This window comes from Vulpes lagopus, chromosome 10 (genome assembly GCF_018345385.1).
Source record: "Vulpes lagopus strain Blue_001 chromosome 10, ASM1834538v1, whole genome shotgun sequence".
Classification (NCBI taxonomy): domain Eukaryota; kingdom Metazoa; phylum Chordata; class Mammalia; order Carnivora; family Canidae; genus Vulpes; species Vulpes lagopus.
This window is the reverse complement of record NC_054833.1, coordinates 69,966,250-69,978,719: the sequence shown is the minus strand read 5'-3', so window position 1 is coordinate 69,978,719 and position 12,470 is coordinate 69,966,250. Positions and strand designations below refer to the sequence as shown.

General features: G+C 33.6%; 1 protein-coding gene across 10 annotated transcripts in view; it reads left to right on the top strand.

Annotated features, from left to right (window-relative positions):
* Positions 1 to 12,470, top strand: part of MIER1 (MIER1 transcriptional regulator) — a 58,847-nt gene that overhangs the window by 34,303 nt on the left and 12,074 nt on the right. For all 10 annotated transcript variants that reach the window (XM_041770200.1, XM_041770208.1, XM_041770203.1 and 7 more), the window contains 4 exons: positions 2,658 to 2,730; positions 9,457 to 9,608; positions 10,529 to 10,610; positions 11,787 to 11,881. In XM_041770200.1, the coding sequence (XP_041626134.1) occupies positions 2,658 to 2,730; positions 9,457 to 9,608; positions 10,529 to 10,610; positions 11,787 to 11,881 (402 nt within the window). The remainder of the gene's footprint in view (positions 1 to 2,657; positions 2,731 to 9,456; positions 9,609 to 10,528; positions 10,611 to 11,786; positions 11,882 to 12,470) is intronic.

The following is a 12,470-nucleotide window of genomic DNA, read 5'->3' as shown; positions in this document are numbered from 1 at the left end:
TGTTGTTGTTATTTGTGGTGGTGATAGTTTATAGTTTTTGGTTTGCCTGGAGCAAACTTATAAAAGAGCTGACATCCTTGCTGATTAAAATAAGGGAACATGTCATACTTACAGAGTTTCTATTAGGAAGAATGAAGTATTCAAATGAACTTGGACTGGGCTACCCAAGGATTGTAGTCTTCTGCCAGAATTGATCCATTTCTGGGGGTCCAAGGAGATGTTTAGAAGAGAGAGACTGTCTTTCAGTGTGTTAGAATGGTAAAAGAAGGTGTCAGTTAGAATGGGAGGGAAGGTTAGCCCTGTACAGTATGTATTAATTAATTTGAGTGATTGATGAATGAATAATGAGGCTCAGACCGAAAACAAGGGTCACAGAGTTACTATTTATGTGACCCATTGGGTAAGTGTTCTTCACTTTTACCTGATTCCTACACTGTGCAGCAATTATGAAAAAAGCTAGAAACCTTAGAAGTCATCTTAAATTGTTATAGTCTACCATAAATTCAAGTTTCTGTATCTTTTAAACTATTCCTTTAAACTTTATCTTCAACTTAAATTGTTTTTTGTGTCTAAAATATATAATAGATTATTTGAGTAAGTGTTGAATTATTATTTCATTTTTGATGAAGGAACAAAAGCCCAGAGTAGAGAGACATAAGGGAATATTCCTTTCCTCAGGAAAATAACGTAATAAAACAGGCCATAGTAGATCTAAACTATTATGATTTTGGTATAGTAAAAATTGTCAAGATTCAGATTCATCATCTAAGGCTTGTAAGATAGTGAATTTTTCTATTTTCTAGAAGCTGGGGTAGAGGAGACAGTTTTGAAATCAAATTTGAGTCCAGGCTATAGCCTCAGAACTTAATAGTGCAGTCCTGGGAAAATGAATTTTTTGAGTGTCATCTCCTCACGTATAATACAGGAATAAGAATATAATAAAGGAATAGCCTTTTCAAAGTTGGTGAGGATTTAACGGAAATTACACATAAGAGACTTTGTACATAATGCTCCTAGATGCTATTTCCCTTCCCTTCCCTACAGAACAAATCAGCAGGTAAAAAGAAGTGTTCTAAATTCAGTAGGAAAAAGGAGTTGTCTTATTTTTGTACTAGTCCAGAAGCTCAAACCTGGCTCCATGTTAGATCACTTAGAGAATTTTTAAATATTGATATCCAGGGCCTTTGTCCTGAGATTCTAATTTAATTGGTTTGGAATAGATCCAGGCATTGATATTTTTAGAAGTGCCTCAGACAAGGAGGGTTGAGAACTTATTTTCTGGTAGGCATTGGAAGTAAAGGTAAAAGAGGCACAAGAAGTGATGATAGGGTATTTTTTTTTTTTTTTTTTTTTTTAATAAGGAAAGAAAGTTCTTCTATAAGAGTAGAGAAAATTTTCATGTGATACTCTCTTTAGAAAATTGACTGGTTTTCCTATATAGATGTAGCAATTAATTACAAAGCACATGTCTTTGGAGTTGTGCTAGATAAAATGAGATATATATCAATGGGTTGACAGAAACGAGAGAGGCACTGTTTAAATCCTAGGAGTTATTTAAACTTATTGAGTGAGAGCACACACACATAGGTGGGAGGAGGGGAGGGAGAGAGAATCTCAAGCAGGCTCTGCACAGAGCCCGACACGGGGCTTGATTTCATGACCATGAGATTGCACAACCTGAGCTGAAACCAAGAGTTGGATGCTTAGCTGACTGTACCACCTAGGTGCCCCTAAACTATTTAATCGCTAATCTTTTACCTTAAACTTGCAACTTTTCTGCCTAGGTCTTCATTTTGAAAACATGGTGAATTTATTCTTAACATTTAGCTACCAGATAAAGGAGGGTCTGTAATCTTGATCCCTCTGTTTTGTAACATCTCATCGGTGGTGATCTCATTATCTTTCTGAACAGCCAGTTTCCCCCTAATCTGTGATTTGACTACATAGATTTGATGATCATGTTTCCTAAAATAGGATTTTAATTATGTTTTGGGGAGGTTACTTTTTCATTTTGTACTGTTTTTATGAAAGTCAGGCACTCTCCTGCTTATCCATTTGGTTTAGAGTTTCATACATTTGGCCTCTACTAAGCTTTATACAAATCCTTTTTGTTACTTTAAACCTGTAGTTCTCAGACTGAAGTCTGTGTTGGAATCACCTGGACAGCTTGTTGAAATACTACTTCCTGAGTCCCATCCCCAGAGTTTCTGGTTCAGTAGGTCTCAGGTGGAACTTGAGTATTTACATTTCTAACAATTTCCCAGGTGACTCTGATAATGCTGCCCAGGGTTTATAGTTTAGAGTGTAAATATCTTAAAATAGCTGAATTTAATTTTGTTTTTCAGGGTGTTTGCAGTTTTCTTATTAATTGAATTATAAGAATTCATTTTTCTTTTTCTCCATATTTTTAAGTAAAGCTCGTATTCATTGTGTATATTGCATTATACCCCATTATTACTAATGTTTTCATCCAATCATATCCAAGCCCTTATCTATTGTTAACTCATTCATCCTCACAATACTCCTCTGAGGTAGTTAATTGGTTGTATCTTTTATGACTGAGAAACACTTTACCCAGGAAAATGGTTAAGCTAAAAAATGGATATAAAATCTGTGTTACTGGGTCTTACCTAGTGTGTTATGTTATTTTTAAATAGGAGATTATGGTGGGCTCCATGTTTCAAGCAGAGATTCCAGTCGGCATTTGTAGATACAAAGAAAATGAAAAAGGTGGGTTATTAGTAAAGTTACAAAGCTTAAATTCATGCTTTCGAAGTGATGAACTATTACTTTATAGGGAATAAGACATGATAGTTTGTTACCTTACTGATTTATGAAAGAGGACCCTTCATTATTTCTATAAGAAGATACATGTTTTTTGTTTTTCCAGTTTCATCCATAGAAATCTAGCAAGAAAAAAAAATGAATGCCTTTTTGATACTGAGTTAAAACATCTCAGCTTTTAATTTTTTTCATATATAAAATACTCTGAATATACTTTTTTTGGTAACATAATATAATTTAATTTTAAATTTAAAAGGTTATTTTTTGTTTGGTGAAGCTATTAGGTTTAAAAAAAACTCAAACAATAATATAAAAAGCATTAAGTGTTAAAACTTTCAGTATTACTAAAATTGAGTACTTTGATATTTGTTTATTTGTAAAATAATTTGGGAAAATGTCTGTGCTTAAATTTGTAAATAATTTTTTCCCATCATTTTATCTGAGAATTGTAAGGTAAGTCATAAATACTTAAACTTCAAGTAACATAATATACTTAAGGACTTAAATCTGTTTCAGATTATTCATTTTGGATGACTTCCAGAAATGTTGTGTGTTTCTAATGAGTTCATGTGTAGTATGAGATCACTCAATGCTAGAAATTTTTCTTCCATTTCTTTTTATTTCAGTTGTCTTCTTCACCTTTCAGTTTACGTATGCAGAGCCTTTCAGAGTTGTAGAATTCTTTTGCTTCTCTTTTAGTATTCTCTCTAAAAACTTCTTTTAGGGCAGCCCAGGTGGCTCAACGGTTTAGCACCACCTTCAGCCCAGGTGTGATCCTGGAGTTCCAGGATCAAGTCCCACGTCGGGCTTCCTGCATGAAGCCTGCTTCTCCCTCTGCCTGTGTCTCTGCATCTCTCTGTCTCTGTGTCTCTCATGAATAAATAAATAAAATCTTAAAAAAAAAAATTCCTTTATACATTAAGTATGTACCTGCTTTCAGGGCAAGCAGTAGACAAGAGGCAATTAAGGGAACACCACAGGCCAATAAATTCTAGTGATGCAAAAATGTTTTATCATACCGGTAATAATTGTGCTCACTTTCAAGTTAATTCCTGCAATATACAGGAATGTTAAAGGTGTCAGTATGGAGTGACATTTTATATAGTGAAATCCTGTACATATGTTTTGTTCTGAATACATTGTAATGTGTGCAAAAATAAGTGAACCATTGGCATTTGTATTTATATTTGTAATTGAATTTTGAATGCTATGCTTTGCTTATATGCTATATAATGATTTGTGCATGTTCACCATTGAGTTCTTTCTCCAACTTAAAGAACTGAAAGTTAAACATTACTTCTAATAAATTAATTTTTTTTAAGTTCTGACTGAAAAATAATAGGTCTGTTCTAGAAAATTTTGTGTTTTGTAGGTGGATAGGAAAATATCTTGGTTTTATATGTGGCAGGTGAGTGTTAGAGCTTTTAAAGATAGTTTTACTTACATCTTTTTTTTTACTTATATCTTAATGTGTTTTAATACATGTTTATATTGTCATATCACACTAAATTATCATGATTTCTAATATCAGTGTTTTAAATTTTGGCTTAATGCTTTCAGTTTTATTATAATTTTAAAAAGCAATTATACATAGTTTTTTTCCAGGAAAGTTGATTTATGAAGCTTTCTCATTGTGTGAACTTAAAGCATTTTAGATTGTGTGAGAATCAACGTAGATTTAGTAGAGTGATACTGTGTTGGAGGGGTCACTGTGATAGAGGGACTTTTCCTCAGTTTTGTATTTCTAGGAATTCTAACTTTTGTCATAATACTCAGAATTTGTCACCACTTAGGGTACCCTCCTGTGAAACTTAGGTAAACTACACCCTTAGAAAAAAACTGTCAAAAGGATACTGATGGGTTAGTACATTCTTTTCCTTACAGGATAAAGTTTGCAAGATATTTTTCATTGGTTTGGTGAGCACACATTCAAAAGGGAGAGCATTTGGTTTGAGTGATTTTGATAAAAATGCCACTGAACTATCATATGTCTTCACTGTAGGAATTATTTGACAAGTGGATTAGAATTTTTTCATTGATACAAGGCAAACCTATTACTGAGTATCCTGGAGAGACACTGATAAGTTTTTTCTCCCTCTGATATCTGATTTCTTTTTTACTAGGCTCCATGCAGCTTATATATTCTTCATCAGTTAACACTTCTGTTTCAGTTATATAAACAAGATTTGTTTATATGTGTTCAAGTCCTCTTCCTTTGAACCTTTATCTATTATTACACAATCTCAACTACTCTGTTAACATTTCCTTAAATTTATGTAAATTAGCACTTACACTCAGCACAGTGTATTATAATAATTTGTTTATTCATTTTTTTTTTGAAAAATTTTTTTTTAATTTTTATTTATGATAGTCACAGAGAGAGAGAGAGAGAGAGGCAGAGACACACAGGCAGAGGGAGAAGCAGGCTCCATGCACCGGGAGCCCAATGTGGGATTTGATCCCGGGTCTCCAGGATCGTGCCCTGGGCCAAAGGCAGGCGCCAAACCGCTGCGCCACCCAGGGATCCCTTGTTTATTCATTTTTATATCCTTAATACCTAGTATGATTTATTACATAGGTACTCAGTAAACATTTGGTGGTTGAGTTTTTAGGTAGGTACAGAATAATGTTAACAGAACTGATATGGAGTCAGTAAACTTTGATCAGTTTATAGGCATTTGGCCTTGCACATATTTACGTAACTTTTTCTCCTCATCTATAAAATAGCTGTAAGAGAGCATTTATTTCAGAGCCTTTCATAAGGATTTGCATGTGGTATTTTTATGTGTAGTTTTAACAGCATTGTGTATGGTGCATAGTAAGTGCTCAGTGAGTGGCCTTAATGTTCACTGGATGATTAATCCTATCCATTATGTGTAGGTTTTATTACTCAGATTTTCAGAAAGCATCAGTTTATGCTGTTTTACTTACAAGTGGTAAAAACCCAGTTCAGTTAGCTTCAGCAAAAAAGAATTTACCTGATTGTTTAACAAAGGTTCTGTGTGGCTTCAAATATAACTGGATTTGGGGTTGTTATTATTATATCAACTGTCCTTCCCCTTTCCCTCTTTCCTTCCTTGCCAGACAAAATAAGAGCTGGGAACTCCTGGCTTATATTTTACACTGTCCTTGTAGCTAGAGAACCAACAAAAATGATAACTTTCACATCCACCTTTGCTCCCACAAAAGTCCTAGAGAGAACCTTTATGGACTTAGCTTGAGTCACGCTCAGCCAGAAGTAATTACTGTGACGAGAGAGAAGAGTGAGTATTCTGACTTGCTTTGGCTCATTTATGTGTTCTTGGGGCTCCAGGGTGTGGTGTCAGCCCCACTCAGACCAAATGGAAATGATTTAATTCCCAAAGAAGTGTTGAGTAGATGAAAAGCATGATTTTTCATTTCCCTGTGTGTTTTGTTTCTTTCATGTACTAAACTGAACACTGCAGTTCTTGTGATAAGACTGAATTAAATGCTGGTGAACATCTTAAAACAGAGGGCTGCTATCACTGCCCCACGCCCTACCCCCACCCGATAATTATTTACCCAAAGTGTCAGTACTGCTGAGATGGAGAACCCTGAACTAGACTGAGAATTAGTTAGTCTACTTATAGGGATAAAGGTCAAAGGAAGGAGCTAAGGTACTTCCCTAATTTTGATGCTTGCATGGTAGAATTTTAGAGTAAGGAAATGATGGCTAGAAATTAGGAAGTAGTGAATAGCAAAGGACCATGTAAATTGTTTCTAATGAACACGTGAAAAATTACTGATTGTTACTGAGAAATGTACACATGTTATCTTTAGTTGATGATAATATTGTTGAAAAGGCAGTTCATTTAGCCTGTATTTAGAAAAGCTCTGTTAGACAACTTAAAATGTAGGTCATTCATTAATCACAGTGTGACTTAAAGAATGTGGGAATTTTTGTTGTAAACTTCATTATTATACCATAACTAATTATGCATTTTTAGCCTCATAAAGTATTGATTAGATTGAATTTTTATTAAGGTATTAAAAGTAGAATAACACTTTTTTTCTTAAAACTGAAAGTTAATAAATTTATTCATTGGGAATTAGTTTCCCAGATTGCTGAAGTTTGTGGTTTTTGGTGGTGGTTTCTCAGGTATCTACATTAGTACCTCCCACTCCCCACACACCCAGTGAACTTTGTTAAATTATTTTGACAACCCATTTTATTTGACAAGCTTAATTTGTTACTTACAATGCCATAGTAAGCACTTCCCTAGCTAACTTATGTTAATACACTAAGTATGCTCCTGTCTGCAGAGCTCTCACTTACTTAGAATCACATGTTAGGTTGTATCCACCATTATATATTTGTGGTTGCTTTTTAAAGATTGTAATGTTTAGGCTTCATAATTCATTTAGAAATAGTTTCAGAAGATGCTCTTACATTTCAGTAATTGTGATCTTTCAAAATCCATCATGTAATTACAAAACCATTTAATAAAGGGTATTTGTTTCTTTTTGTTGCTTTTATAGTTTTTATATTTTACTTACAGATGTTATTTCTCATGTATTTTAGTGTGTTTTACCATAGTGATGTTCTTCTGATTTCTTGGCATTTTAGTTGTTTAGTTGTTCTACAACAGACATTTAATAAAAATCAGTGGTGTTGCCTGTTTTATCTAGATCATAGTCAAAACTAATATTTTATTTAGAGTGAAACAAGTGGAAAATAATTTGGTCTATCTCTGGAACCAGTAAAGGCAATGTGGTTTATTCTCTGTGGTAATACTAGTTGTTCTCATCCATGGTTATTTTTTAGTATGTTGTAATTGTATAAAATGAGATGTGTTCTCAGGGTCAGCCTGTCTGGCCGTCTTGTTACAGTTCGGGGTCTGGCTTATCACTTAGCGCCATCTGCTGTTGTTTGTGTACTTACTTTAAATGTCCCTGCATCCTTTGGCTACCTAAAACTTACAGAATGATTCCAGAAATACCTTCCAGGTCATTTGTGCTTATTTCATAGGCACAACATAGGGATATTTAAGTGGGAGAACACAAGGACTCAGAGATCACCTTCCATGATTCTTAGGGTTTCCTTTGTAAGACCTTGTCCACCTTCCACCCATCAGTCTGAAGAACATGAAAACTATATCCCCCGCCCCTTGGTGAACAGAGGCTAAGCAGAGAACAAAAATCAGTAGTGTATCCAAATTCACTTTATCTTGACATTTTTATTGTATTTACAATTTAAAGTTTGACTAAGATTATATTATCAGGTTAGAAAAGGAATGAGATTTACTAGTGAAGATTTTCTAGAGATTGTCCTTGTACTTTAAAGAAGAATGTATCTGTTTTGGGGAACAGAAAGATAGAAGGATATTTTAAAGTGTATATGTGTAGTGGTGGTGGAGTGTGAGACAAGGTAATTTATATGAAAATACCTAACATAGCGCCTGATACATAGGAGATGCTTAGTTAGCTGTTTATTCCTTTTTCATAACACAGGAACTTTGGTGCTATCAGTTAGCCTCTATCTCTTAAATTCACAATTTTTCTTTAGCTGGCCCTCTTTCTGTTGTCATTTAAGTAACTGTCTCCCACGTTTAAAGCCAACAAAACCAGAAACTTTCTTCTGGATGTTACCCCATCTCCTCTCTTGCAGCTGAACTTTTCAGAAGTCCTCTGCTTGCTTTCTTCTCCTTCCATTTACTCTTCAGTCATCTCCGGTGTGGCCTTGGCTTCTGTCTCTGCACAGAAGCAGCTCTGAAACCTCCTCCTCCTTGTTAGTACATCCAACATACCTATTTCAGTTTTCATATTGGCCATTTAACAGCATTGAACCAGTCTAGTACTCCTTGAAACATCTTCTTCACCTAGCTGCAATGGTGCCACATTTCTTGTATTTTTTCCTGTCTTGTGACTGTTCCTTAATTTTATCTATGTTTCCATCATCTTGTCACTTAGAATCACATAAGGCTCTCTCATCTTAGGTTTTCCTCCTTTCCTTTCACTTTGTAAATCATGATGGGATTTAGGCTTTAGTCTTATTATAATGGGAATTCTGATAAAAGCTACATGCTTTTTTTAAAAAAGGAAAGACTTTTGTTTTATGAAAATAATTTATGTTCATTATAATACATTTTTAAGTTTCATAGAAGAATACATAAAAGTAAGAAAAATTACCCCAAATCTTACCAAGTAATAAACAGTGTTGATATTTGGTGAGCATTCTTCTAGATATCTTACTTCAAAAATTATTATTATAGGTAACATCCATTGAACCTTAATATATGCCAGAATTGTTCTAAAGTGGTATAAATCTTTACAACTCTTTATGATAGTGTTTTTATCCTCATTTTGCAGATGGGGCAGAGAGCAGGTCATACTGTATGCCCAGGGTCATATATGTAGTGAGTGGTGGTGGTACTATTCAAACCAAGAAATCTTGGAGTTGGTAAAATCAAGCTAAGTCATTTTAGCTTGTGATGAGAGCTATCAAGTGGTATCTCTCTCTTTAGATTGCTTAAATCGCTAAGGCTATAAATATGGCCCAAGAACAAAGGTGGGCAAGTATTAGGACCACACTTTACCTCTCAGTTCTCAACATTTTGGCTCTTAAGTATGAGTTGTTCATTCAATGATAGTGGTTTAACACAAACTTGAACAATTTTTGGCCTTTTTTAACGTTATGTTTTACTACTTTAGTATATGAAAACGATGATCAGCTCCTGTGGGATCCTGAGTACTTACCAGAAGATAAAGTGATTGTATTTCTTAAGGATGCATCTAGAAGAACAGGTGATGAGAAAGGTGTAGAAGCAATTCCTGAAGGATCTCACATAAAAGACAATGAACAGGTACATGCGTTAAGAAATAACTATTTCATTATGGAATGAGTAAGTCACAGGGATGAAAGGGACAGCATAGGGAATGTAGTCAGTGGTGTTCTAATAGCCTTGTATGGTGACTCTTGTGAGCATAGCATAATGTGTACAGTTGTTCAGGCACTGTACTGTATACTTGGAACTAATATAATACAGTTCTATACTATAGTTCAATTTAAAAAAAGAAATAACTAAAAATTTTCCCTAAATAACCATATATATTTGTATATTATAGATTTACATTTATAGAGGCAAATGCTCTCACATTATTCTATACTGTATACCAAAATTGCTATACTGTCATCTGTGGGGAATCTGAAATAGCTAGCATGCACACTCACTTCATTAGTATCATTTCAGCCAAAAATAAAAAAAACTCCTTTTGCCTGTGTACATACTTATTAGGATTTTTGAAGTTCCGTTGGATGTCCCTAAGAACCTGTGGATGTCATCAACTTGGGAATACATATCTGGAATAATGTTATCAGGGATATATGATAGACCGATGCCTACCATGAACCTGATAACAGCCTTTTTTTTTTTTTTTTTTGCCTTTTATCATCAATGCTTTGCTTTTCTGATTTAAATTTGAATGGAACAGCAAAAAGCCAAAAAGAAGGGATTTGTGATTTTTATAAAATAGTTTCTTTTCATTTTTAAATTTCTGAGCTAGTATGCCTGCCAAGTTAAGAGTATTAGCTTATCCTGTTTTCTAAGTATTTAGACACTAATTATCAGGATTGAATTTGTTTTTCTGTAGTGCTCTGTGTGTTGCATTCACTAGAATTATTTGTTGTCCAAACATTGGATTCAGGAAGAGCTTTTACTTTCTTAAGAAATTGTAGCCTTGAACTTTGTGAAGAGTCACATACTGAACCATTTTATTTTTCTAGGCGTTATATGAATTGGTTAAATGCAATTTTGACACAGAAGAAGCATTGAGAAGATTAAGATTTAATGTAAAAGCAGCTAGAGGTAAGCTAAAAATGTATTACATTTTTATTTGGTTTCATGACTTAGCAGAAATTTAATAAACTTTAGATCTTCAATCTACATAGTTATATCCTAAGCTTAATAATCCTGATCTTAAAAAAAAAAAAAATAATAATAATCCTGATCTTTCTGAGTTCAGTAAGTACTTGCTGAGTGACAAATAACTTGTGACTTGTTAAATAACTTGTGACTTGTTAAATAACTTACATATAACGAGCATTATGGGATTAAGGCTGTTCATCCTTTATGGGAAAGTAAGGCCACTACAATAAAAATACGTGATGGATTTCAATTTCAGGGCATTTTTATTAAATATTTTCTTATTTGATCTTGCTAATAATAGTCCTATGAACTCTAGAATGTGACAGTTTCTACCTTACTTTCAGAATGATGAGACTGAGATCTCTGAACTGAAATACGTTTGCTGAGGCAAACATAATTTATAAGTAATGAAGCCATAACTAAAATCAATCCAGTTTTTTATTTTTTTTAGTCTAAAATGGCTCTCACCCTACTTCACTAAGAACACTGTTTATGTATCATTACATAGCAAACAATTCAACAAAAATTGGAGGACCTGCTAAGCTCTGAGGACATAATTATAAACAAAACCCCTGCCCGCATTGGTGCTTAGAGCCTAGGTTAGGGAAGCTGAGAAATAGTTACGAGTTCTTCTAAGGAGAATTAGAGGGTATAACTCAAATTTATTGCAGTAGGACTTAACCTAATTTGGGGGAAGAGTGAGGCTTTTAGGGAAAGTTTATAGAACAAAGTGATATTTTTGCTGGGCTGTAAACAAATGAGGTAGGTGAAAAGAGAGTAAGGCAGAAAATGATTATAGGCAAAGGGAATAATAGCATCACAAAGTCTAAAGTGAGAAAGAACCTAGTGAATTTAGGGAAATGTAAGGTGGCTAGTATAGTTAGATCATAAAGGAGAAAATGATCCAAGTTGAGGTTGGAGAATTAGGAATCAAATCACCCAAAATTTTATTAAATACAGAGTTTTTGTCACTTCATCTTTTGCAGCCATCAAAAATAGAGCTCAGGAGTAAAATACTTCCCTTATTGTTATTAGAAACTTACATTTTTATTTATAACTCCATGTACAATATTTAGGAAAATATTGCTTTAACAGTTTTCTCTCCTGTTTTATCAGAGGAATTATCTGTTTGGACAGAAGAAGAATGTAGAAATTTTGAACAAGGGCTGAAGGCCTATGGGAAGGATTTTCATTTGATTCAGGCTAATAAAGTAAGTAATGATAAAATGTTCTCTCATTTATAAAAAGATAGTTAACCTAGATCATTTTATATCTTAATTACTTCCTAATGTTAAAGATTCTATAATAAATGTTCTAATACATTGGTTTTTCAGGAATTATAAGCATACCTAGACTTCTTGGCATATGATATTGAAGCCTTTAGGAATTGGACTGCTATGCAAACATATTAATCAACTTCTGGGTGGGATGTGTGTATACAATGTAATTACTTAAAGCTGTTTTCCACAAACTTGTGACATTTTTTAAAGGACTGGTCTTTAAAATAATCTTGAAACTTTAAAACATTTTTAATATGACAATATTTACAATTAAAATTTCTTTTACATTTAAGTCCTGAGTGTCTAAAATCAGACACTCAGTATTTAATTTGGTTTTAATTAAGATTTAATTTTCTAGAAGACTATCTCAATAAATCAGCTTTATATTATACATTATAATTTTATAATTTGACAGTTTTATTTAACACGACTCATTTGTCATTCCATATTGATAATATCAATTATAATGTCAGCGTATGCCAAAAAGAACTTTGTAATTACTTGTAGGTTTATTTTGAGG